Here is a 27,871-nt window from a genome sequence, read left to right on the forward strand (position 1 = left end):
TTCATCAACGGCAAGAGCAATGTGGATGCCAATATTGCCAGCGATCCAATTACTACTCCGATAGAGAGCCTTTTGATGATGAAAGCGAGTGTTCTAACGAAGAGTGGAAAATTTTGTTCCATTCTAGAATAGAAAACCATCTTTATTGAGCGAAGAAGATTCCCGACACCAACATGAATGAAGACCATATTGCAATCATTGTGATCGGTACTAAAATAGACATCCCCAACTTTGAAGTATGCCTGCAACCTAATGAGTTTGTTGATTGGCTCTATATCGTTGAATGAGTTTTCGAGCTTAATGAAGTCCCTGATGATTGATGTGTGAAGCTAGTTGTCATCAAGCTCAAAAGGTATGCATCAATTTGGTGGGAAAATTTGAAGTGACAATGTGAGCACGAAGGACGCGGTAAATTCCGAACATGGGACAAAGATGCGTTGCGGACTCAAACGTAAGTTCCTATTTGAAGATTATTGTTAGAATAATTTTTTTAAGCTCCCCAATCTTAGGCAATGAGATATGACGAAGAGTACACAATGTAATTCGAGCAACTCCTCATAATGTGTGACATAAGGGAGCTCGAAGAGCAAATTATAGTGTGATATCTTGGAGAATTGAAGCCTAAACATGAGCAAGTCGTGCAACTTCAACCTATTGGATGCTGAATGACGTGATACGATCCGTAACAAAAGTTGAGAAGCAACAATTAAGAACAAATATTCATGCTTTTAGAGGTACAGTGATGGAGCATCCAATGGGAGTTCTATATTAAAGACGGCGCCATCCCCAAAAGCCAGTGCCTTCCAACTGTTTCAAAGGAAGGACAAGGACATCCATAGCAACCCCAACCATTTCAACACTGATGCCTCCAACCCTTGCAATTGCTTCAAGTGCCAGAGTTGTGGGAATATTACAACCGATTGCCCAAATTGAATGCTAATCTCTTTCTAGTGGGAGAAGCATCGTTTGTAGGAGAGAAAAATCAACCAGTCAAGTGGGATGAGGAAGACCTAGGTGAAGAAGAATTAGTGCATAGCGATCAAGGTGAAGCCTTAATGGCCTGCTGTATTTTGAATGCGACCCTGATAGCTAATGAGGAAGACTATTCACACCATAATATATTTTCACACTAAATATACTTTGCATTGGCAAGGTAAGGTACATTGGGCTGGATTCAACAAATTAGAATGCAAGGGTGATGTCCTGAGGAAGGTTCTTTTGCTGGCTTATAAGTCTGATTTTCAGGTTTGGAATCTTGAGCAGGCAGATGATGCAAGACAGCTAGTATCCAGACATGATGGTCCTATCTCATTTCTACAAATGCGAATGAAGTCAATTACAAAAAAGGGGTCTGAAGAAAAATGTGCAGATTTGTGTTCTTTGCTAGTTGTTGCTGGAGATGGATCATTTTCTGGAAGTGGAAACAATCCTGATGGGTTTTGCTCTTTTTGAAATGGAAGTGCTCGTGGTTGCCAGGAGCCGAGAAACAAATATCCATCACCAACATTTGCCCAGTTTTATTTATTAAGGACGCATGATTATGTGCATGTCTTGAAGTTCAGGACAGCTGATTACTCAGTAAGGTGCAGTCCTCGAGTTGTGGCTGTTTTGTAGGCCTCCTGGATACATTGTTTGATGCTGTCCTTGGAGGGAGGATTTACAATTCTTACTTATCCTATAGTTTCTGGGATTTCTGGTTTTGGAGGCATTTAGGCTGTGGACTACTTGCTGCTAATTCTAGGTGGCTGGCCTTTAGTGGAAATCCAGTTGTAGTTTCAGATGGTGGCCATGTCAGCTCACAATATTTGAGTTCGAGTACTGGTATGTTATCATCTCCTTCAAATGGGAGTTTGTTGGCACACTATCCAAAAGAATCAAATACAAACGCCATCGACTCGGAATCAGATCCCATGCCGGCTGGTCGGTGATATGAGTCGGTATGTCCCTATATCGAACTATACCAGGCCCGAATTGATACGGAAACGAGGGATGAATCGGGGAGGAAAAGAAAGAGGGGGGAGGGAGGGAGAGGGAGGGAAGGAAAGAGATGCCGGTGAAGACACCAGCGGTGGCCATCGAAGGGCCGTTAAGGCCATTGGGGAGCTGCCAAGGCCTCTCGGGCTCCATGGTCATTCGCGAGAGAAAATGCGAGAAGAGAGAGAGGGGAAGGGAGAGGAGAGGAGGGAGCGGAAGGCGGTGGGGAGGCCATCGGAGGACCGTCGGATGGCCCAAAATAGCCTTGTGGCCACCGCGGGTTCGAAACAGGAGTTCGCCTACTTCATTGTATGTCATGTTTCTAAAAAAACACGATGAAACAGGGCGAATCCTTGTTTCAAACTTGCAGCGGCCGCAGGGCTATCTTGGTCCGTCCGACAGTGACAGCGGCCACTCGGTGGCCTTTCTGTCGCCTTCTGCTCTCTCCTCTCCTTTCCTTCCTCTATCTCTCTATCTCTCTCTCTTACATCTTGCAGAGGATCGGGAGCCTCGGAGGCCTCGTCAGGCCACCGCTGGCCTTTTCCTTCCCTCTCCTCCTCTCTCTCTCTCTCTTCCTCCTTTTCCTTCTTCCTCGCTCCATCTTCGTGGATGTTCCAAATCGGACATCGGAACCGCACTGGTTAGCTGTCGGTATGGTTTGGCGCGCTCTGAATTGTCCGATTTGTGGCGATTCGGCAAACCCTAATCAAATAGATGGCTTATTGAATTTTAATCAACAGAGGGAGAATGTTGACCCTGAGGTTTGGGCTCATTCTTTTGAACAACTACAAGGTGCTAATGGTTGGGCTTCTGGATTTGAGTGGGAATAATCATGAATGGAATCAATTGATCAGATAAAGGTGGCAACATGTCTAGTCTAGCAGCCATGGAGCATAGCGGTATGCTTGCAAATCCTTTAGCGCAAACTACTGACCTAAAATTCCAAAATTCAAAGTTTCTCCAGTTTGTTTCAAGGATAAGCCATAGTGAGCTTATAGTTGGTCAGAACCAAATCAAGCCAGCTACTGGATATATCTCTGCTGATTGGGCTGATGAATACCAAGTGCAATATAATATTGGTCCTAACTATTGGGCTGATCAGTTTGTACATGAAGAGCTTTCATAAGGAATGGATAAGTGGGTAAATGAGTTTGCTGAGGAACATCAACTTCATGAAGTTGATCAATGGGTAAATGAGTTCTCCAAATTGCATGTCCAAGACTGGGCAGAGGAATTTGGACATCAGGTCAGTGAAGGTCTTTTTGGAAAAAGTTCTGCAGATAATTGGGTAGATGCATATGACAAGTCCCTCTATGAACAAGTCCTGGTATCCGAGCAACAATCCAGTACATCAAGAGGGGTTTGTCTTTTCTGTTATGAACCCTTATGTTGGGCATCCCAATACTCTAAGGAAGGGCTTGCAAGGGGCTTTTAAATGAACCTATTCTCAGTCTAGAGGTTGAAGTTCTAAAGAATGCTAACAATGCCAAAGGTTGGAGGTTTCTGGGAATAAAACATGCAGAAAATGATGACGATCAACATGCTATTGTGTCCATGATTGCCACTGCCATGTTCACCATTGCCTAGAAGCACGTTGACTGGGAACAACCTATCATGTTGTAGGGCCCTAAGCTTTATTTCCTATATCACTCCACTCTGTTTCGACCCAGGCACTGGTTTTATCAATCCTTCAATTGCATTGGATCCGGGTTTCATTTTCTCATCAGACTTTGAGGAGTCACCTCGATTGTGCAACCTGTCATTGGTAAATGATGCAACAAAATATTTGATGGCCCTTTCAGAGTTCTGAAACGCATCAGTGACAATGCCTATGAAATTGAACTTCCTAGGGCCTATGTAGTATCTGCAACATTCAACATAGCTGGCTTATTGCCTTACTACTATGGAGTCTAGGAAGACCAAGAAGACCTAGACTTGGTGGCAACTCTTCTCCAACTTGAGGAATATGATGTTGGAGTGCTTAGCACACGTGACGGCTACATGAGTTGTGAGTTCCAGCCGCATGGATTGTGGGTCCTGACCACATGAGTAGCAGGTCCCATGTGCATGAGTCTTGGGACACGATTAGTTTTTGATGATTACTTATTTTTCTATCTTAGTTAGGAAAGTTTAATGCTAGTTAATTCTTGGGAGTTGAAAATTAGCAGTTAGGAACATAGGATTCTTCGAGTTAGAATAGGCCTTGGAACCCCACGTTGGAAAGTTGAAGAAAAGAGTCCTTTTGTATTAATAAATGCTCTGTTGGGGCTTCTTTTGTAATCAATATTGAAGATGCTTGAGTAGTGAAAATTCAATTGCGGGAACTATTCTCCCCTTGTTTTCTTTCTATTCTCTCTCTCTCTCTCTCGATTTATTCTTAGGATTTGCGAGTGTTGCGAGAGCTATATCCTTGGAGTAGTCTGCCAATATAGTGTGTGGCCTTGGAAGAGAGTGATCCGTCTTAGCTTCTCTTCCAACTACCGTCTTTCCTGTGTCGTATGTGCTGTAGTGGGATTTCTACCTCGCTAGAATTGGTTGCATCGACATGCCCTTCTTCGAGTTTTCAACCGTTCAAAGTGGGTTAATGGGTGATTTTTTCTTATTTCTGACCATTTGAAAATGGACATGAGAGGAAGAGGGGACAAGTTACTATAGGAGTTTTGGTCTTGGATTGAACCATCTTTTTAGCTATCTAGCTAGGCAATTTCCTTTCTTATGCCTTTTTCAAATTTCATCAATAATCTAACTAATTCATGACTAATTGGTGAGATTAAGTGGGAACTCCTTGAAATTGAGACTAAACCTTATTTGATCGTTGTATTCATTCTGCAAAGCATGAATCCAACACCACGTTAACGAATTTTGGCATTTTAGGTTGATCCTCAAAAATCTATACAAAAATTTGTGTAAATTCAAACATAATCTGAGCGACTGGTTTCTGTTCAGATTGATTTTTGGATCAGTCATTAAGATTCAAGAAGGGGCACAATTGTAATTTTACTGGGTTATTTTTATGGCTAATTTTTTTACAAAAGAATTCTTGAAAATTTTTTAGGGTGATTTTTTCAACTTCTGGAAAAAGGTAGTGTGTTTGCATCGATGATACGTACAAGCTACCAAAATTTGATCCAAAATCGGTGCGACATGGACATGCTGGGGTTCTACCCAAGCTGGGGATGGAAATTATCATGAATTTCAAATTAATCTGGCAAGAACACTTTTGTTTGAGATTAATTTTTTATATATATTGTGCACATGGGACCAATTACAAAAGCCCTTAATAAAAATAATCTCTTTGGAATTATTTTGATTTCTAAAGTTATTTTTTGAATTAAATACTTATAATAATATTTTATAATTTAGTATATTGAAAATATAGGTATGGTGTTAGATAACCAAACACTTTTTTCTATGATAGGTGTTGCATTTTCTTTTTTTTATTAACTAGTGTTGTTAGATCACGAAGAAAAGAGAGGATAAATTGATGTACAGAATGAAATAAGCTGAACGCTGAAAGGAAGTGCATGCAACAAACTTGCAACTTTACATCATGCTATAAATTTTTTGGAAAATAAAAATTGATAAAAACTATGTTTAAATAAGCTAGTGCCTTGTGCATGATCACTGATGATAGTAGTGATTGTTTGACTGATTTTGGGTTGCAGATGTTACTATTATTAGCTGATATTATATATACACTTTCTCTTTGTTTACTTGAATTTCAATTGATAATTTGAATGCATAATTCCAAAAGAAAGAGGAATGCAAAGCTGTAAGAAAGAAAAGAGAAAAGAAAGTAGACTGGTCTTAGACTGGTCTGGATAATTAACCTCGTGTGTTTTCACAACATATTTCGCACACACTTGCATGTTAAAAAAGAGAGAAACAGCTGATTTCTTTCTTGAAAGCATATGCAAATACTAGAAACTATAGAGGAAGAAGTCTAACATATTTATGGATGGTTGCTTCTTCTGCAAGTTAGCCCCTTTTTGCACATAATCCCCTTTTTTTTTGGCTAATTAAACTCCAGACCCCTGTTTAATTGCAAAATGTTTCAAACTGGAAAGTAGTAAACAAAGAGTTCCTTGAAGGAAAAAGCTGAAATAAGTCAAGACCCAAACTTGCGTTTAGGTCCTCCACATCAAAGCATATGGTCAGCAAGATACTATCCAAGATTTCTATTGCTTGTGTACTACATCAAGTGCAAACTTTGACGCCCATCATGTTTCCATCAAACTTAATAGCCGTTGATTTTGGTGTAGCTCAGGACTGAACTGGAGTCCACTTAGAAATGGCAATTTTGGGGATTTGTTTTGTCAAAAGTGAGGGCAAAAGCTCACACCTGATTTCTAAATGTCTCCACTTCGTTAAAAGTTAAACTCGGTTTTAAGGAGGCTATACCTGTTTCCACCCATTTTGATATGGTTGACCCTATCCAACTTCACCCATCATGGTCGAACTCGACCTCATTGGAGCTATAGCTGATTCTACCTGATCCAATCGGACTGGAGCTTACACAGCTGGACGAAAATTTTAAGCAATTACTTCCCAATGAGATCTAACCGAATCCAATATTGTTAGCATCCCAACTTGTGTCGTAATCTGAGGGGGAAAAAAAAGAATCCTAAGTTGCTGGAGCTGTACTTGTAATGACTTTGACTGAAACAACAATATCGATGAAGCTGAAGGCAACTAAATGGAATTATAAGATGAGCATCTTATGGCCTTGTAACTAGTTTATTTTTTCTTCTTCATACTTAACGATTTATTATTTTCCTAGATGTTATTGAATTAGAAGTGAACCTGCCTAGTGCCTATTGTTAATTTGATCTCACTTTGCATGTTTGTAGGTTCAGACTTAAAATTTGCCTTGGAATGCAACTAGTATATTCTGGAATTAAGTTGGAAAAGTATCATATTTTGACAATAGGGATCACTATGTCATTTTACATAGTGTCTTCTAACTTAATTTCCCTGCTATCGTATTTATTTTCATACTAGTATTTTTTGAAGCCTCCTTCTGTAAGCCGACACAACACACACACACACAAGCTTGCACGCACACATGCACATATATATACATGTATCTACATGATTATACATGTGTGTGTGTGTATATGTATCTATATAGATCAGATCCACCGGATGAGAAACTCAATTCCACATTGCTGCTGATTCATCGGACTTATGCATCTCAGCGATCCGTGGAATTTCCATTTTTGTGTGTGTGTGTGTAATGTAGAAGACTACAATCAGAGATGAAATTGTTTATGATGTCATTTCCTCCTTTTTATTTAAACATATAGCTGGCTTTGATGCCATAACCTCAGACCAATAAAATTTTCTGCAATAGATACCTTGGTTATAATGCAATCAGTTAATAAATGAGAATATTTCAACTTTATGTCTTTATCAGTAAGTTTTTATTCTAAACCTGCAGCCTGTATTAATTTGAGATGCACTTAATTGCTTTGTATATTTTGTTAGAGGTAACTAAAATGAAATCCAAAGGGCCTCCTAATTTTATCTTGAACAAAAACAAGAGCAGAACGTGAAGCAATTTTAATATAGATACGGGATGTTTTCAGCTAACATATTCCCACTTCCTGTAGTATGCTATTTGGATTTGTCTTCATGACTTCAAAGCAATTAAAGTATATTCTACATAGTGTGTTAGATATATTACTAATGATCTTAAGAATGCAAACATGATACTTTGAAGTCCTTATCGCTGCTTTCTTGTTGTGTGCCTGCAGTATATATTAATATCTCAGTCATCTTATTACTTTATATACTTTGTGGAAACCATTTGGACAAGAAAAAGATCGTTTAGATTCATCTTGTATGTAAAACATATCCTAATCTAAAGCCCATATGTCCAAACTTCAAACTAGATAGTTTTCTGCCACTATATTTTTTAATATAATTTATAGTTCACATTGGTAGAGAAGCAGTTATTATTTGTACAAGTTGGCTACTCATAATTTATATTTTTATCATTAAGAAGATCTTATTTTGATTGTTGTTATGAAACTTGCTTATTGATTGAATTGGGTGTAACATTATAGATATCAGGTTTCATAAAGTGAACCAAATTTAATAGTTAAACATGTTACCTTTGCATACACATGCCTGGCACGTGCCAGTCAATGTGTAGAAATCCACAAATGTAAATACATCTACATTCAGGCCGAGCAAGAAAACAAGAAGAATGAACATGCTTAACATGCAACATATTTCTTTAAACAGAATGTTCCAGAAAGAATTTATTTGATTTCAACAAAATATAATTCTCCATGAATGAAAATGTACAGATTTACAGGGCAAATACTTATTAAAATCTTTGAAGGGCTTTCATCAATAAAGGAAAAGTTAAGAATGAATTATGCAGGGGGCGGGAAATCTAAATTGCTAACATTTGCCCCCTATACAAAATGAGAATCATCTAGAGAAAAGCATGTGCATCCCTCTCTTTCACTCTAATGGCCTAGAACCCCAAGAGATCCTAGTACTTTAGTAGACAATATCTACTAAAAAGAAATTAAAATATCTTTTCCAAGATACTCGTACAAACATGAAGTCCTTGAGAGTACCCTTACAGGTCCAAGAACTAATATGTGAAGTACAATCTGCTGTGCATATTAGTCTTTATTGCTAATTAGTTTTTTTTTTCCTTTTTTGTCTGACAACCTTGCAGGTGGCATCACATTGTTTCGTGATGGAATAAGTCTAGCTGTTATGTTGTGGGCCTTACTGGTAACAGCAACATATCTGGATTTCTTTTTGTGAGTAAAATTGCATTCCAAATTTTCTGCATGGATCGCTTGGATATTGTTTCTCCTGTTGGGTATAGAGACCATAACAGTAATGATGTATGCCATGGACAAAACTTTAGGCATCAGGAGCAAGGGCTGAAATCTGAAGGTATAGAAAATGATTCTACAGAAGTTGGGCGTGCAGACTCCAACCATGTTGATTCTGACAAATTGACTACCCTAGCTGAGCATGATAAAAGCATCAAACCAAATTCTCAAAAGGCAGATATGAAGCATGGTGCAAAAAAGAACTCAAAAAGAACATTGCAGAAGGGAAAGAAGGCTTCTCAAAGTCTGAGAGGCAAAAGATATTTCTTAAGATCTTCACTGGATGGTGTTAGAGTTCTACGATCAATGTCAAAGGGGAAAAGCAAGACTCCTGCTGAGTCAGTAACTCCCCCTGTAAATCCAACAACAAAAAGAAGAAAAAGGAGGGGAAAAGTAAAGGGAGCTTCAAAAGATGAATTTTCACTAACTAGGAAACGTGTAAGGTACTTGTTGACACGGATAAACTATGAGCAAAGCTTGATTGATGCATATTCTAGTGAAGGATGGAAAGGTCAAAGGTTTGTTCTTCATAACATCCTATTTTTGAACATTTGTTACTTTTTTTTGAATTGTTTTTGGCTATCATTCCTCTGACCAATGTATGTAAATTTTCTTGCTGAATATGCATTTAATTTTTGATCATTGTTTTGGTTATATAAAATAACGTTTTTGAGAAGTTATCTATTTCATCCATCTTGTTGTGAGACTAGAATACTTGTTTCAAGCAAGGTCTGTTGAAATGGTACCAGGGCTTGTACCGGCCTTCGACCAGTTTGGTACGGTAGGGTCCCTACTGTGTCGCTCTGGGGCACTTGAAACTGGGACAGGAGCAGAGGAGAGGGAGAAGGAGAGAGAGGAAGAGATTGGCGATGGAACAATGGTTGAGAGAGACAAAAAGCAGCGGAAGTTGTTGGTGTTGGAACCCGAGAGGGAGGGGTGGGGAGGGGGGGGGGGGAGAGAGAGAGAGATTACCTGATGGCATCGAAGAGGGGAGAGAGGCACGATCGGCATCCAATAGGGGAGAGAAGTGCTGATCGATGAAGGGAGGGGGGAGGGATGCTGGGCGGGGGGGGGCGGTTTGCGTGCAAGTGCGAGAGAGTCAAACTTTTGGACCCTTGGTAGAATAGGGTGGGGAGGGTATTGTAAAGGAACCAGTCTGAAGTTCCAAATGGGTGAACCATCCAGGGCCAACATTGGTTTGATTCAGTACAGCAGTTTGGGTCAGTTCAGCTTTTCATGGTTTCAAGAAAAAATGCTCAAGAAACATCAAACATAATGTATTTGTAAATTTAAATAGGCAGCTACTGCCAAAATTATTGATAAGAGGCGGAGACGTGTACGTCACATTTGTAGAGTTGCTGAAGTCTCCGAGGGGCTGTTTGGTTGCCAGTGAGTTTTACTAAAAGAAAAATCTGTAAAACATGATTCTCCATGCTAAAGATTTTATGAAACTATGGGAGACTTGTTCTTTTCATAAAATTCAATTTTTAGGTTCTGTGACATGTCAATTTTGGCAAAACATGTTTTGTGGAAACCAACCAAACAATTGTTTTGTTGAAACTCATTCATTTTGAGTTTTTATATATCCATTTTAACAAAACTTATTGGCCAAATAGTCTCTAATATGTTTGGACACCTGCAATGGGGTGTAAGTGAACTCCAGTTGCAACTTGCAAGAGGCGGCTCTTTTCTAGTGTTTGGATTTGCTATAACTAGACTAATATCCTATAAGTCAAACTGCATTTGATGACTCTTTTACAGAGTATCATGTTTTGTGGCTAAATTGGCCACAAGACAAACTATGGCATTTGAAAAAAGCTTTAGAGGCATCTTTATGATAGGTTTAAGTACAATAAGGACAGTAGCTGGTGGAGAGATATTTAATATACCTTAATAGTATGATCAAATCCAGTTGCAGTTCTCATTTACAGGCAAACAAACATTAGATTTTATTTTACTCTAACAACAAAATTATTGAAACAAATATTGGAAATGTTGTTGCAAATGCAGCAACTACAACCTCATGTAATCCCAACTACATGCATTTCAAGCTGCAGATGTCCAAGTTCTGCTTTACCAACTCATGTTCAACCTCTGCCTAACCCAATAAAACAATGTGGAGTTATACATCTGCATTTCTTACTTTCAACAAATTTTATTGTTTTGGTAATTTTAGTTGATGTTATTTGGAGTATTGTTATTTTGCCTCATTTTATTTTTAATTTTGGGCCTATTTGGAGTCTTGTAAGTGGAGCCGTGTACGGTACAAGTTGCAAATGCTGGCCAGCCTGCTTGTTGGATGCGTGCTACTTGAATTACATAGTAAATTGAGTCACTTGTTGGGCCGCAACTCATAGTTGTCTTGTGGTAGGGCGACTTGTGGTCAAAATGGCTGCAGGTTGAGTTGCAAACACTTAAGTAGGTATCTTAATTAAAAAAATTTTTCCTCTTCCTCCTTCCCTTCCCCTCTTCTTCCCCTCCCCCTCCCTGCTCTCAAATCCCTCCCCACTATGATGTTGTCGCCAGCCCATCACCTCTAGAGACCCATAGCCACCTCTGCCTTGGACTTAATTGTGCCATCCTTTTCCACTGCACCTCATCTTTTTCTTCCCCTGTCTTCCACTTCCTCTATCATTCTCCTTCACCTTCTTTGCCCTTATGAGGGCCTCCATTGCTACCCGCTCCCTTCCCATGGGTGCCTAGGTCCATGTCCATGCCCTTGCCACCGATAACTTCATTTCTTATCTCTTCTTCTAGAACACCTCATCTCCATGTATGTCGAGTTTTCCAACTTGGCGTCCACTTGCAAGGCGTTTGACAGAATGTCTGTCAAAGATGCCCAAACTCTCCTCCAAACATAAAAATGTGTGCTTCTTTGTAAAGTCAACTACCGCAACTGGAGTTGCAATACGACTTGGGTTGTATTGCAATTTCAATGACAAGGCTCCAAACAGCTCCTTTGTTTGTTTTTCTCTTTTCTGAATTTAAATATTACCAATGTAGAACATATTTTCATTTACATCCAGAGCCCTTTATGCAAAGGAAGCATCTTAAATTTTTGGGGCTTCTTTTAATCATGCTTTAGTATTACATACATTACTTCCTATGTGCCTATCATGATGCTTGTAAATAATTGTCATTTAAAAAAAAAAAATGTATAACAGCTGCATAAATTTGCAGCTTGGAAAAGCTCAGGCCTGAGAAGGAGCTTGAACGAGCCAAGTCTGAAATTTTACGCTGCAAATTGAAAATTCGTGACTCATTTCGGTGTCTAGACTCCTTGCTTTCTGCGGGCAGGCTTCAGGAATCTTTATTTGATTCTGATGGACAAATTTGCAGTGAGGATGTATGTGTCCTAATTTGATCTACTCAAAGTATATGCTCTTTCATAATGTCCTGTCTTACTCTATGGTATTTGGGTCTACTTTTGATAAACATTTTTCATCGTATTGCAGATATTTTGTGCCAAATGTAGTTCGAAAGACTTATCAGTTGATAATGATATCATACTTTGCGACGGTGCTTGTGATAGAGGGTTTCACCAAAAGTGTTTGGATCCCCCACTTCTGAGTGAAAACAGTAATATTTGGACCTATATTTCTGCTTGTTTTATCATTTTGAAATGAGGGTGATATTTCTGATTTCTTGAATTATGCTTAATTGCTCTCTCTCAGTTCCTTCTGGAGACGAAGGATGGTTGTGTCCTGCATGTGATTGCAAGGTAGATTGCATTGACTTGCTGAGTGAATTTCAGGGAAGTAGTGACCTGTCAATTGAGGACTCGTGGGAGGTAAGTCTTAATGTGCAAATTGTAAGCCATTTTCTTTGTATGGATGGGTTTATATAGGTATACTGCATTATATTGACAGTTCATTCCATGAGAGCTGTTGAGCATATTCCAAATCAGGATATCTTATACTTTGTGCAGAAAGTTTTTCCTGAAGCAGCTGCTATTGCAAATAGTGACAAGCAATATGATTTATCCAATCTCCCGTCAGATGATTCGGAGGACGACAACTATGATCCTGATGTACTGGAAGTTGATACAGAAGATCATATGGAAGAATCTAGTTCTGAAGAAGATCATGAAGAACAATCAAGTTCTGAAGAATCATATTTTACCTACTCATCTGAGGATTCAGGGCCTTCAGAGAAGAGAAAACATTACGAGGATATTGGATTATCCTCTGATGATTCAGAAGATGATGATTATGACCCTGAGGGTCCAGATCCTGATAAGGAAATCCAGAAGGAAAGTTCAGGTTCGGATGAATCAGACTTCACGTCGGATTCTGATGACTTCTGTGCTGAGCTTAGCAAGAGTGGAGGTACTGATGAAGTTTCAGCTTCTTCATTACCAAATCTCAAGCCATTAGAACCTTCTGGTGAAGGAGAACGTGTGAGTGATAGAAATGAAAATGCAACAAATTCTGAGCAACCTTCCATGTTGGAGCCAGACCCGAGCCAAAAGAATGCCTTACCTGTGTCAGGAAAAAGGCAGCGTGATCGTTTAGATTACAAGAAGCTATATGATGTAAGTTTCCCTTCCCTCAAATACAGACACATGCATGTTTATACATGTATATGTAATTATATAGATGTCTATATACCGAAGTATTCGCTGTGCGTCTATATATGTGAATATATAGAGATGAGGTTTCAGTTCAAGTGAATAGCACCATTCTAATTGTGTATATCATGTGCAGGGGTTTCAGGGATATTGCTATTCTGGTCTTTTCTATCATACATTTTAGTAATTACACATGCACAATTGCAAATAGATGAGATGAGGTTCTTGTTGGTAATTTGTATTCATTCATAATGTCTAGCATTCTCCTAATTTTGGTCAATACTTAATAGTATCTGCCAGATTATTCTTCCTTTGGTTTGCCTCTGTCAACAGAATTAAACCCTTCCTCTCAAATTGGACCAAGTAGGTTTGTTCATATAAAGCAAGAAAAGCCAAAGTTGATCTTGAAGTTACTTTGTAGAAGAGAATCTCCTTTCTGCCAGACTGATACAACATAGCTTTAAAGGCCAAGATATGAAGCCACTGTCAGTTGTAATTGTCAAGGCTATTGCCGTATCACATTTGTTATTTTAAGAGATAAAATGCTAGATTGGTGTATGATGATAGAAGATATTGAAAAAGCATCCTGTGAAATTTATAACTGTCCTTGAAACCTGATTAGTTACTGTGATAATAAGCTGTATGTTAAGAGAAATAGAGAACTTAGGTTCTATTACACCTGTTGAGGAGGTACAGTGTTTCTTGAAGTCTGAGTTTAGTGTATCATCAAATATTGCACTACAGAGGCTTTTCTGCATTCAATTAGCTAAGCATATCTAACTTCTATCTTTACTGATTTCTGGACGTATCCTAGTCAATGCTTATCCAAGGTTTGTCCTTCAATGTTTCTACCCATTTGCTTTCTGAGAATGGGTCCTCAGGCTGCTTGGAATTTAAACCCTCTTTTATATATTTATCCAGATGTATGTATTCGTGTTATCTTTTTTAAGTGTGATATGCCTTGAAAGCTTCTTTTTAGTGAACAGCTCCAAATTAAGGTGAACCATGCAAGGCACATTGATGTTTATTCTGCTTTTCCTTTTTTTAGATATCATTGCCACTTAGCTTATGGATATGACTTAATATTTGGTTCTTTTATTCATACTGCTTCTATATAATTCCGCACATATTTGTATGTTAATGGGTTTTATGTTACCCTGTTGTTCCACTTTCTAGATGGCTGACTCAACTTTAATTTTATTATGGAAATTGTCTACCATGTCAGGTATTTCACTGTCTTTACTTGAGTTTGTCTGATCTTGAATTTTACAGGAGACTTATGGTAAAGCATCTTCTGATTCAAGTGATGATGAAGACTGGTCTGATAAGAATGCACTGAAAAAAGGAAAGAAAGATGACCATGTAGAAGAGACTGATGTATTAAAGGCAAGATCTAAATCTACCGAGAATTACAGAAGCTCTGGGAGGGCCAAGAGAAAGGCTACAGTGGAAAACATTGTAACAAAGTCAGATTTAGTTCAAAAGCAAGTTTTACTTGCAACGAGTGAAGATACTCCCAAAAAAGCATATCAACAAAAGCTGCAATCTGCTTCTCTGCATCACACGCAAAAGCATGATGATCCTTGGGAGCCTGATTCTAATGGAGATGGGGCAACTACTTCTGTTCAAAGGCGTTTTGATCCAGTAGTCACTCAGGTATTGCAATCTGAATTTCTTGTGTTTATTTTGTTGAATTATTTTGGTGTATGATAGATTGTTATTGGTCTCTATCTTCACTGGAGGATAGGCTGGCGTTTCAGCTTTTTCTAGCTTTTCCTTGGATAGTTCATGTTCTGTGGATTTTCTTTTGTATGTTACAGTATCTAAGCATACCAGCATGTTGCAATTTACAGGTTCTATAATCTTGACTGGTCACTCCCCTTTTCAGCTACAGCCTAATCTATGATGAAGTTATTTGCCAAATTTCTTCTTTTGGAATTCTGCGGCTGTCTATATCTATATTTTAAACATCTTGAATATCCATAACTGTACAAGGTTGTCAGTCCTTTTTGTTTTGGTGCCTGTAGAATCCATGCAATGACTATATGGTTATTACTAGCAGAACAATCTGCTTGATAGGAGCTTGATGCCAGTCCATGTTTTGTGAAATTTTACTGCTGTGTATATATATTGCTAAAAATCTTCTTGAATACAATTGCTTTACAAGGTTGTCCTAGATATGAGTTCCGATGGCAGTAGAATCCTCTAATACCATTTTAGATTATTGGTAGCAGAACATTGTACTTTTTATCTTTGTTCAGGGAAATGCTTTAGTTGATAATGCTGTTGAAGGACTGTCCTATAGTGAATGACTGCTTGGTAGGAGTTCAGACAACATTCCATGATGAGTCTCACAATAGGGGATTTGTTGAATAATAAATTGTGTACTGTTAGAATATCAACATTTTTTGATAGAAAGGGCCTATAGTCAATGTGCTACACAAGTCCCCAAACCCTATTAAGTCAAGATTCGATCCTAGGTCTTTTGATACAACTACCAAAGACTTTACCAGCTTGGTAAGCTGTTACCTTTGTGGTATATCAACGTTGTTTGATCACATCGTATGGATATTTTGTGAGTTTTACTTATGAAACACATTTGTAGACAAGGTTTTAAGTTTCTGTAGGACGGGGGGCGTCTTGGGTGTCCTGTCCCATTTCTATGAAAAAAAAGGGGTCGGGATGGGGTTGAGACTTCGAAACTCATCTGTGCGGGAAAAGGAGGAGAAAAAAGAAAAGAGGAAAATGAAGGATAAAGAAAAGGAAAAGTGAAAAGAAAGAAGAAAACATAACGGAAGAAAGGAAGGTACAAAATAAAAAAATTGAAGGAAAGATGGAAGAAAGGAAAGAGAAAGAAGAAAAAAGTTAAGAAAGAAGCATATGAAGGGATAAAAAAAGAAAGAAGAAGAAAAAGAAAAGGAAGGAAGGTAGAGAAAAAGGGAGGAAAGAAGGAAGAAGTAAAGAAAGAAAAACAAGAAATGAAGAAAGAAAGAAGAGAAAGAAAGAAAAGGAGAGGAGAGGAAAAAAGAAGGGGAGAGAGAGGGAGGATACCTACATGACTCTCAATTGGAATTATCACCAAGACAAGACGAGATAGTGGAGCATCTCATTTCATGGAAAAACCGGGACATGGTTGTCCCATGGGATTTAAAATGTTGTTTGTGGATATACTTGTCTATACTGTACCATTTTAATAACATAACTGACTGAGGTCGATGATTTTCTATACTAGATTACTTGTACTTTGTAACGAGGTTAACCTATCGCATTACTATGAACCCAAAAGTTGCTGAATGATTTCAGGGGTTGAATTTCCTTTCTCAAATGAGTACACGGGGTATATCTGCTTCAGATAGTTCAAACCCTACATGTATGGAATTTGGGATGTTAGAATGTCTCCTGTGTTTGAACATATCTGGAATTTGTTTCAGTTGGAAATGTGGGGCTTGCATTTAATTGAAATGCAGGTTTTGTGTTCTATTAGTTGCTATGTTCTCCCAGTGGGTTGTCTTTGGAAGTCTAATCCTGCTAATCGTGCAGTCATCAAAGGGGCTTTTGGTACTTGGGGGGAGATTGATGTTCCACTTTCCTTTCTTAGATGACAAGGGAAAGGATCATGCAATTACATAGCTGTTGCAGGAGTGGTCTGTCTCTCAATGGACTTGTGGAGTCGTGTGCTTTTTAGGCTGCACATGCCTTATAGGACAGTTCGTACAGCAGTTCTTGAAGTCAAATAATACTTGTTCTGCTGTTCTCTTATGTTGGGGATGACTTGAATGCTTTGGTATTCTTCCTCGGATTGTCTGTCTGAGTATCGGCATCGAGGAAGATGCTGTTAAAGGTTGCTAAAATCATGAAATTATGCAATTGAATGTGAATGTAAAGATCTCAAAAAGAGGTTTTAAGAGGTTAGTTGTAGGGAAGTGCATCAAGTGGTTATCATGTCATGAGTTGATTTTGTTGCTTTGCTGGTGGTGCTTTTATAGTCTGGTGATAGAAGTAATAAAATCTCTCCCCTCTGGTGAGGAAGCGACAATGGGTGATATGGGGCCTGGTCATGATAGGAGGAAAACTAAGACAGAACAACCAATTTGGATTCTTTAATCAATAATGAATGAACAACCAAAGGAGGGTTCTTGATGGTAACTAATTTAGCTTCTTTTTTTTTTCTTTTTTTTTTTAAATAATGTTTGGTGGGTAGACGACTATTGCTTAGTGGCCATTTGCTATAGCATAGGATTTGCCAATTAAGTAGAAAAGTTATTATTATTCTTTGTAGGAAAGGTGCGATGCATAATTTAAATTTTCCATGAGGTTGATGATAGGTGACTGATGCAAGACTCGAGTTTGCAGGTTGTGTGAGATTTGGGCTAGCAAGTGGAAGTGATACATAAAGATGTAGCATAAGCAACAGAGCAAGTGAAAGCAAACAAAGTATATAGGAAAGGGAAAAAAATGAATGAAGAACGATAGGCTTTGTTAACTTGTGAAATCAGCACCATGGCTCACAGAGGTGCTGTTCATCATTTATCTGGGTGTTGGCACAGACTTCTATCTTACAATTTTGCATTCAAGGAACAAATTGTAGTTTTTGCATGCAGAAGTGGATATGAGGACTTCATTTATGGTCTCCGGTGGCTCCCTCCATGATCTAGGACTCATGCTGGGGGTAATTGGCCCACTACAACTCCACCAACATTAAAAAGGAAAGCAAAATCGCTAGGCTAAGATCAATAGCAGACCAAACTCTCTTACATGACATATTATAAATAGTGATGTCATGTAGATGGGATACATCATCATGTGTTGTTAGTTCCTAAAACTTGATCAGCTTTACTGAGTTATATCAATGTTGAATCCAGTAGACTGATGCATTGCCTTGGAACTGAACCAGTCTAGATTAAACTTGAACTTGAATCCATAACCACATCCATTGATCTCAGGTTCATGCAAGTATTTAACAGAGCACTTGTTTGTGTTGAATACTTGAATGTATGTAATGCTGCCATTTTTTTGGCATTGGATTATTTTGAACCTGGCTTAAGTTCAAGTTACTAACCTGAGTCAATTGATTTCTGGCTGGCATTATTGTCTAATGCCATATCACTTGGTGTCTACTAGCTTCCTATGCTGGTCTCTTCTGTGTTAGATCTTAGGCCTGTTTGGTCATGCTTTTCCATGCACCTAACCAGTTGGACAGCCTTCTGGAGAGAATGGTGGAAATCTGGAGCAGAGCACAGATTCTACTTTTACCCATGGGAGTTTCATGTTCTGAACAAGTTGGGAATTTCTTTAATAAAAAAAAAAATCGTGGATATGCCCTTGCCTGAGGTCAAGTTTATGCTGCCAAACAATCAAATGAATACTTATTTTTGGAGGGGAAATGATTGACTGCATTCTAATTTTTATTCACTACTTGACTACTCTCTCTTGTGTCATTAGTTGATTTATGGTAGTATATACGGCACATTTATTCCTATCCACAGAATATGGTCCAATGAAAATTGACATTTTTGTCACCATTTAAGTGCCATGCAGTTTTGAGAAGTTATGTTTGCATGTGGGTGTTGTTAATTATTGAATGATGGATTTCACATTGTTTACTATATAAGGTTGCAGAACGAGAAGCTCACTGGGCATATGTTGGAAAAGTGGACTGGAAGACAAGTCGTTGTAAATGTGATAAAGATAGGTTGGTCAAGGGTGAGAGTGTGAGGATGGAACTTGGAGACATTATTCTTGATGGTGAGGTGATGCATTTAATAAAACATGGACATGGTGGCTGAAAAGGGCCTTTTTGTCACCTTTTTTCCTTCTAATTTTAAGGACGGTTGCAAAAAAAAGAGGTCAAGTAGAGACTATCTGGGTGGGAAGGTTGACTTGAGGAAAGGTGGGGTAGAAAGATGATATGTCTTATAGGTATCTTTATGTGGTGGTGATTAGTATTATTAGAGCTTTGATAACTGGCTTGGGTTGTAACATAGGTATTGATATGTCAAGTTGGTACCTTTAGTCCCAAGATAGATGGGCTAGAGTAGAAATTTTTCCTTGGTAAAATTCTACAGGTATCATAGCTGGAGTGATCTTGAATGTGCTTTTACGGCTGACTAGCTGATATCTCGTTATTTGCTTGCAAGCACAAATTCTTGTTCGTCTTTGGTGGTGCATCATAGTATGGGCATTTTACAAAAATGACCATGCACATTTTCACAATTGCAGAATCACCTTTTTTCTCCCCATTTGTGTATCTCAATGAATTTGTACACTAATTAATTTAGATGTCTGCATCTCTATAATGCATTAATTTGTTTAAATGTGTGTACCGCACACTTTTTACTGGTTTATCTATAAGCACCAAATAGTTTACATGCATGCAGCTAATTATTTTAGATTAAACCTCTTGTTAAACGTACCTAGTCTAAATGTGTGCACTAATTAGTCTAAATATGTAAACTGTATAATATATGCTCAAGTCCCATTGAATCTATGTATGAGGCCAGAGGCAATTTGGTCAGAAAAGAAAAATCGTTGATCTTGCAGATCTGGAGAAAAAAGCGTTGATCCTGCAAATATGAAAATGCTGCAGCCATTTTTGCAAAATACTTTTAATACATTGAAGCTAATTGTTAGGCAGGAAATCATGCAATTACTTCAGTATTGACTGGCAGATCAAATTACCTTTCAAACTGGCTTGAAAGCGTAAGAGCACGTTGGATATTTTTATGAGTGTCGAGAATAATATCAGATTTGTGAAAGTAAATAAGTAATGGGTTTGTGGTTTTTGGCATGTTTGCACAAGTGGATCATGTTTGTTTAATCTTCATTCTGGGCGTGATGAGAAGGGTTGCATTTTTGCCATTGACATTCTCACTCTCCTACTCTTAGTTTCTCTTCTTGATGCATATTCAATTCGTTCACCAGGTTTTGCTACGTGCTAGTTCACCAACTCATTTCTTCAAGATCTGGTCTGTATTTTGTCTGAACATTTTACTTTAACACGAAAAACACACACAGAGAGAGACCTAATTGGTGTTCATCAATAAAATGAAGAATGTATGGAGAAGAGGAAACAAGAGGAGATGAGAGAGTAAACCAAACTTCATAATGAATGAGGAGATCTTCTGTTGTCTGGTGTTCATAAGGAGGAAATTCCTGGTTCTGCCCCCGGCTATCTCATCTATCAAACAACAGAAGATCTCCTCCTCATTATAAAGTTCAGCTTACTCTCTCATCTCCTCTTGTTTCCTCTTCTCCATACATTCTTCATTTTCTTGATGAACACCAATTAGGTCTCTCTGTGTGTGTGTTTTTGGTGTTGGGTGGGGGGTTTGGTGGGTGGTTCGTTGTGCAACAACTATTGTGTTTGAAAAGTGGAAATGAATGCCAAAGCAAGACATCCCTTATCATAGAAAGATTTGATGATATAATTATTTCTAAAAGCTATAATGCCAATGGAACTCAAGTTCTAAAATTTTAACATTTACATAGTATTCCCTAGCTTTTCCTTATTATTTATTCAAAAACTCTTTTCTAATTAATTTCTATTCTGCTGCTTTGACAAGTAGAGAGCTATCATGGATAAACAAATGAAAGAACAAAAAAGCATTACATAGAAAATACTATAAAAATAGAACTTGACGTGCATAACTACATAGACATATCATGCAGGTGATTGATAAATTTTAACTTTGATAAAGATTATCAATAAAATAAAAAGATTTTTTATGCTTAATGCATATATAAGATATTTTCAGGTATGATTTTTTGAATAAAACAAACGCATTTTTAATAGAATCTATAAAAAAAACACTTCACTATTTTTTATACATTTAACAAGATAAATTAAGTTGCAAATCTTATTGAATGTATACTGGCAGAATTATAGTGGATATGGAAGACTTTGAAAGGAGGCTGTTTGGAAATGAGACTTGAATCCTCAGCAATTGGGATGAGAGAGAGAGAGAGAGTCCAAAGACTCCAGGAACATGAGTGTAGAAGGTGAAATAATATAAATTTAGGGAGATAAAATGTGAAAATTACTGTGGCTGCTGTGGTTCCCTCCAATCAGGAACTTGTCAAGCCTTAAAGGAAGTCTATATTTGTCATATTATCTAAAGGAAGACTCCTAATACATGCTTCTCTCTTAGGTGTATAAAACAATTCTGACTACAAATTTCTCTCCCAAAAAAACATTTTAAATACAAAGAACAACAACAGTTGTGATCCGACCGGTGTTCTCAATTCTTGAGTAGTTGCTGAAATGCAGGGATTAGACCAGAATTTTGGATAGAGGGGGCTGATGCTGCAGTGGAAAGATTTCTTGGGGTCTATATAGAAATTTTGCGGTTACCATGGAAAAGTATAGAGAGATGATCAAGGAGTTCTCAAACTTCTAGAATCTCCTGCTGCTGCCACTGGACATAGCTGTAAACCAATCTCTAACAATGAAGATAATTTCTTCAATTATTTGTTGAAGACTTTTGCCTTAACTAAATAGAATTAACATTTTCATCACCTTGGGGTGAAGATCCAATTACCACTTTAAGTTGCTAGTGCAATGAATTTCCTTAAACCATCTCGCCATAGAATTTTTTGATAAGGATGTGCCTGTTTAAAACTTGTGGCAAGTTGTTTCCAATTTGATTTTTGCAAGGCCCATGCGGCTGTGTTTAGACTTACACTGGCTATCCACTAGGCAGATCTTGAGTACTTATATAGGGCTAAAGAACTCAAATAACATCTTTCAGCTTGCCTTTTGGGTGAGGCCTTGTGTCGCGACAAATGGTATCTCTTCGTGCAAGAGAGCTTTTAATGAGTGTCTGCCAAGAAGGATGTGAAGAGATGGAGTCTCCTGTTTTATCCTGTCCATGATATGCAATACTGTGGCCAGTGGCTAAGGTCTGCACTTTTTTTGACAGATTGATCTGAGAGTTCTGGTTACAGGAGGTGATTTGGGAGGAACAAACCTTACTGAATTGGGACGAAGAAAACCCTTTTTTCTGCCTTCTCTGCCTTCCCAGTTCTCAAAGAAATGCTTGCTTGAAGTTGATGATCTTCAAAATTTTTATTAGCTGGCAAAATATTACCTATAGTTATTTTTCTTTTTTTGGCAGAAACTTCATGATTCCTTCAAAGAAAACCAATATCCTAGCCGGGAGACAAAAGAAAGGCTAGCAATAGAACTTGGGATGACCAGTCGACAGGTCTAATCTCTCATGAAGCAACTCCCTCCCTCTCTCTCTCTCTTGCACACACACATACATCATGATTACCTTACTGTGCTAATGTGCTTACAGATCGGTAAATGGTTCGAGAATGCACGCCATAGCATGCGAGTGTCTGCCAAGGAAGCCAATCATGCGGTAGTCTCTACTCCTGAAGAAGGCACCAGCTCAACCAAGGCTAAAGGAAACAACGACAAGCCTGACAAGGGGGAGTTAGGAATTACGCTAGCAATGGAAGCAAAGGGAAAAAATCTGTTGGAGAAAGAAATGATGAGGTTGGAGCTGGACGTGACACCAGCAGTGGAGAAAAAAGGAAAGATACACAGGAGAATAACCGGAAGAAAGCAATAGAACGTGAACTGAGAAAGAGGAGAAAGAGCAGGTAACATTTCTGGGGATCATCCGATGGTAGCTTGGCTCTTCCGAGCATGAAATTTGTTGGATTCTTTCAAAAGAGTGTGGGTGTTTATACCAGGTGGAAAGTTGTGGAATCAGTGAATTTTGGAGGAGAGACAAGCACTGTCAGCAAGTTTGTAATGGAGGAGCATGCACGGCCTATCTATCACAAATTGTGGACAAAACCATTGACGGTTTATGCTTGGTAATTTTTTGTGTTGGACTGCACTGGATGTCTTCACCAAGTAATTTATGTCACTACGAAAAATGGGAAGCAAATTGAGCCGATTCAAGTGCCCCTTGTTTTTATGCGCTAATTTTGCTCGGTACGCGTGGGAGAAGAAGCACAAAACTGTGTAACAATGTCTAGCTTTTTGAGGACGGCTGATAGAACATGTTTCTGATATTAATCATGTTTTGAGAAAAGTAGCTGTGACATTTGTTTTGTTCTTTATCTGAATGGACAAAAGATTTTGTGGGAGGACAAGATGCTTTGAGGTTTCTCTCAATGCCCAAATTCAGTTTCTAGGAAAGTGGCAGTGCAAACAGAAAATGAAGTTTGATTGCTGTTTCAGGGTATAGCCCACCTTGTTCAAACCCTGCATTTTCTCATCAAGATTGTTGACTCATAATTGAAGAATACAGCAATACTAGCTTGTTTTTCTTTTGATCCACACCTGTGATCAAGGGCTTGCCACCATCTTGGTTCGATCTTGGGGCCTCTCTTTTGTTTAGAGGATTTTATGGGTTTGAACCTCTATCCAGCGGTGCGAGGTTTTAGGACTGTTGCATGAGGGGTGTTATTGAAGGCATTTATGATTGGTTTGCAGGCTTGTGTATCAATTCTTTGAAGCTTATTCTTCTTCTGATATCCTTTTAAGGCTGCACATATCGTTAAGGGGCCAATAGTATGACAGATTGGTGGTCTCGTACGATTTGGGATTTCTGTGCTTCCATTTCTATGCAATTCCATATCTTGTTATCAGACTTTACTAGTATTTATTAAGGCTGTGAAAATTGCTGCCAAAACACACAAAAAGCTTGTTCTCTATGCTAGGACTGTACACTTTGTACGGTGCATGACGTACATTTTCAGCGCTATTAGTTGGTCAAAATGTGGTGGTTATCAACTTATCGGCCAATTAAATCAAACTTTATGAATTCTTCTTATCTCAGCAAAAGAGGATTTGGAAAATTTTGGATGGTTTTGAACTTTTTGTATTTAAGCTTTAAAGCTTGTTCCCCTTGCGAGGTTAATTCATCTTATACGCAAACAGTAGTTGTGTTTCAGCTCTACTCATTAATCGAAAGGGGCATTCGTTGTCAATTAATTTGTCAATTGGATGGGATATGGATTGTCTTAATAGCGGTCAACATTTTTGTTAGTCGTTCATGCAGGCAATTGTTGGATGTATGATGTGCCATGTCTTCATTGACAAAAGGGCATTGGTTAACTGGTTTGTTGATTAGATCGGACGACATGGATTCTATTATCTCAATGAACAGGGTTTTTATCGAGCTCATCGTGAATTCATGTCGTCAAGATCATAAAATAGATACAAGAAAGAAAAGACTTTGCATCAGGAAGAGGATTGCACTGAAACCAAGAGTTGATAGATAACCGACTCGGGAACACCTAATAACCGACATGCTGGCATGATGTAAGGAAAACAGGTGTACTTGTTAGAAAGTACCAACTTTGAGGCATCTCAACAGTCCATAAGTCGGTAATGAAAACATGAAATTGTGGGAGATCATCTGAATTTCTTTAACTCAGCTCTCTTCAGCACACATAATAATTTACTTCATGCAAGCTCGTTGGAAACCGCAACAAGCAATCTTAGAAAATAAAAAAAAGCAGTCCATTTACTCAGTATACTTAAATTATCTTAATTATCTCTCTCTCTTGGTGTATGCAGGCGATCATACCATTCTAATGTTAGTACATCCTAAACAGCCAGAAAATAAAAAGTCCTGCAAGCAAACCTCATCCTATCGTCAAGCTCAATCTTCGATGTGCTCGACAATATATGATGCAATCTAATTTGTCATATTGTTCGCCTTCTAGAAGACATGTCGAACAGACATTGGGATGAAATCACATATGGAACTTTAGATGTCATGGAGGAATAGATGGGCTTCCAGTTGTTTCATCTCATCTCGGATCCAGTAGATAAGGTCGTAGAATTTCTTTATAAAGTTTTATCTGCCTATAGCTCCTGCGTGGTGCAGATGATGTCCACCCAGGTGGCTTGAAGCTCAATTTCGGAGGATAGAAGGTTGAAATAGATATGAGCCCCTTACCGCCAGCAACCTGGCATTTAGACCCCAGATGACATAGCTAGCACCACCCTTGCCATCCCTAACACTACTATCAAAGTTAACTTTGATAAACCCCGAAGAAGGGGTCTCTCAGAAAATGAAAAGAATCCTTCAAATCGCTGCAGGAGCAGCATAGGAGTCCTAGGAATCCGAGGTGTCAAGGGATGGACCAGCAGCATCGAAACGGCTGTACTTCGTAGCTAAGTAGATAGCTCTCTCCAACATTCGATGCTTAGGTACAACCTCAGCTTCGAAGACCAGACTATTCCTGAAAAGCTAGATCTGATAGGTAATATATGTCATCCTACCGACCCAAGTACAAGTTGACACCTCGGTCATACTCCAACGTATTGTTGGAAAATATGTCCCAAAGTCAGTCATTAGCCAATTGATGGTTGTGCTATTTGATGTAATTGTATATGAATTAATTATTAATAAAATATTTATTTATTAATTTTTCATCATAAGCTTGTACATCTTCTATATCGAATTTTTGTGTTACGATAAAATTCTTTAAGACTATTTTAAACCGATAAAAGAGGATATATCATTTAGTTCTTAAATGAATTTACGATCAAATGATATACTATTACTAGAATAATAGACATATCAAGTGTAGATCATTGTGTGCCATATAAGTTGGTTGTCCTCTTAACCAAGGAGCATGGAGATGCTGGTATGACATGTAGGTGAAATATAGGAGTATATTTCACTGAACGTGACCAACTCCAAAGTACTCTGCTATCAAGAGTTATTCCGAAGGGATATGGGTATAAGTGTCCCTCCGACCTAAGATCACTATGGTGACTTGCAAGCAATTCACTGTGCTTTGGTACCAGACTACCTGAATCTAATTTAGGATCGGAAGGTTGCTGGGCACAGTCAAGTACTTGTGAAGTCGGTGCGTGAGTCAAAATGGAATTGACCACTCCAAGAGATTGGAGAGAATATTTCGTATTTCAATTTAGTAAGACCTTGACCAGGACAGTCCTTGTGAGGAGTCACCGGATTTATTAGACTGAGACACATAATGGATGTACTGTTCAGAATTGACAGTTTAAACTTTAAGTCATTTTAGCATCAAGGGTCAAAGGGATGAATTATACAGTAACTGTATCCAAATAGATTCTTGAGTGTTGCTTTGCATACATTCGGCTTATCCGGATGTCAAGTATCATTGCTAAATGGTTACTCCGATTGGTGCAGGAATCTATTCCTGTGCTATTGGTTTAGGTTTGAACCTATGGGGTCACACATATTAGAAATTTTTGTCTGACTAGATGGCTGATTTGAAGAGTCTTACTGGATTGAAACTCTGGTGAAGAGTCCCACTAGATGGGGACTCTGCTGAAGAGTCCCACTGGACTAGGACTCTGGTGAAGACTCCCACTGGACTGTGACTCTATCATTAATAAAAAATTAGTCAGTGATTAGATCACTAATTAACTCAATTTGATTAAGCATTAAAGTCTGGATCAAGTCTGATTGAATTGGATTCAATTAGGTCAGGTCTGATTAGGCTATGAGATGACCTAATCAGTAAGAGAGAATTGATCCTGATTTGATCGGATCTATGGCTTAATTAATTTATTAATTTGATCAGATTTAATTAAGGTTATAGGAGCCTAATTAGATTAGGTTCATCATATTTTATTTAGATCTAATTGGACTGGATTTGAAAGAAATCCAATTGGTTAAACCCTAGAGTCTCAAATGAATGGGACTCTCTCCCTTGCACCATCCAAAAAGACTCGCATCTTTTCTCATCACACAAAATCAGTTTGTGCGTGAGAAAATCAGAAGCTAATACCTTTTTTGTCACCCACTTTGGATAGGTATTAGTTGTTTGGGTTTGAATTCAAGTGAGACTTTGAATTTGAACCAAACTTCTTATCCCACTCCACCCACCCGCTAGCCTTTGTGAACGTGCCTATTTTGTGCGACAAAAAGAATAGTTTTAGGTTGATTTTCCACACCCAAAACCTTCTGGTCAGCCCTTCTTTAGGTCAGATAAGGGTGAGAAAAAGTTAGGATTAAATTGAAATTCAAAATAGTTTGAATTGCAACAAACTCTGATTCTTATCCTATCTAATCTGATGATGCCGGCAACTATAAAAAGCTTATATTTTTGTGTGCTAACATGTCTCTGATTTTTATCGTGAGATACCAGAGAAAAAGAGGGCCCGAATATCCTTCTTGGGGCATAAGGTTTGGGGTGGGTTCATACCATCTTGGCATGTGCAAAGGAGGAGATTAATCTCCTCTTGGGTGAGAGACCTAGAATTGTTCTAGAGTTTCTGGGTGAGAAAAAATCAAAGAGAAGAGAGTCTTCATCTGATTTTTCTTCACCATTGAGCATCCTCCTCTGATCTATCTTTGATATCAGAAAGGTTCGAGATGATCGAAGAAGGAGATCAAATCAGATCCTCCATCAGAAGCCAACTGCGTGAGCTAGCACTTCCGCAGAGGGCTGATCGGTCCGAGGGCTTCGTGTGGACCATCTATAGAGGTCGGACGCTTGT

The 27,871-nt window shown here is 38.4% G+C and overlaps 1 protein-coding gene across 5 annotated transcripts in view; it reads left to right on the forward strand.

The window, feature by feature from the left end:
- Positions 1-24,197, forward strand: part of LOC105033501 (homeobox protein HOX1A) — a 37,561-nt gene extending 13,364 nt beyond the window's left edge. For 3 of the 5 annotated variants that reach the window (XM_010908333.4, XM_010908332.4, XM_073251854.1), the window contains 9 exons: positions 8,672-8,759; positions 8,870-9,355; positions 12,018-12,183; positions 12,293-12,416; positions 12,512-12,627; positions 12,766-13,371; positions 14,680-15,063; positions 22,521-22,610; positions 22,704-24,197. In XM_010908333.4, the coding sequence (XP_010906635.2) occupies positions 8,713-8,759; positions 8,870-9,355; positions 12,018-12,183; positions 12,293-12,416; positions 12,512-12,627; positions 12,766-13,371; positions 14,680-15,063; positions 22,521-22,610; positions 22,704-22,982 (2,298 nt within the window). In that variant the 5' untranslated portion in view covers positions 8,672-8,712 and the 3' untranslated portion in view covers positions 22,983-24,197. Of the gene's footprint in view, positions 1-8,671; positions 8,760-8,869; positions 9,356-12,017; positions 12,184-12,292; positions 12,417-12,511; positions 12,628-12,765; positions 13,372-14,679; positions 15,064-15,260; positions 15,586-22,520; positions 22,611-22,703 lie in introns of those variants that run through there. The other 2 variants (XM_010908334.4, XM_073251855.1) reach the window with 2 other exon arrangements.
- Positions 24,198-27,871: the final 3,674 nt, after the last annotated feature.

Source organism: Elaeis guineensis, chromosome 2 (genome assembly GCF_000442705.2).
Source record: "Elaeis guineensis isolate ETL-2024a chromosome 2, EG11, whole genome shotgun sequence".
Classification (NCBI taxonomy): domain Eukaryota; kingdom Viridiplantae; phylum Streptophyta; class Magnoliopsida; order Arecales; family Arecaceae; genus Elaeis; species Elaeis guineensis.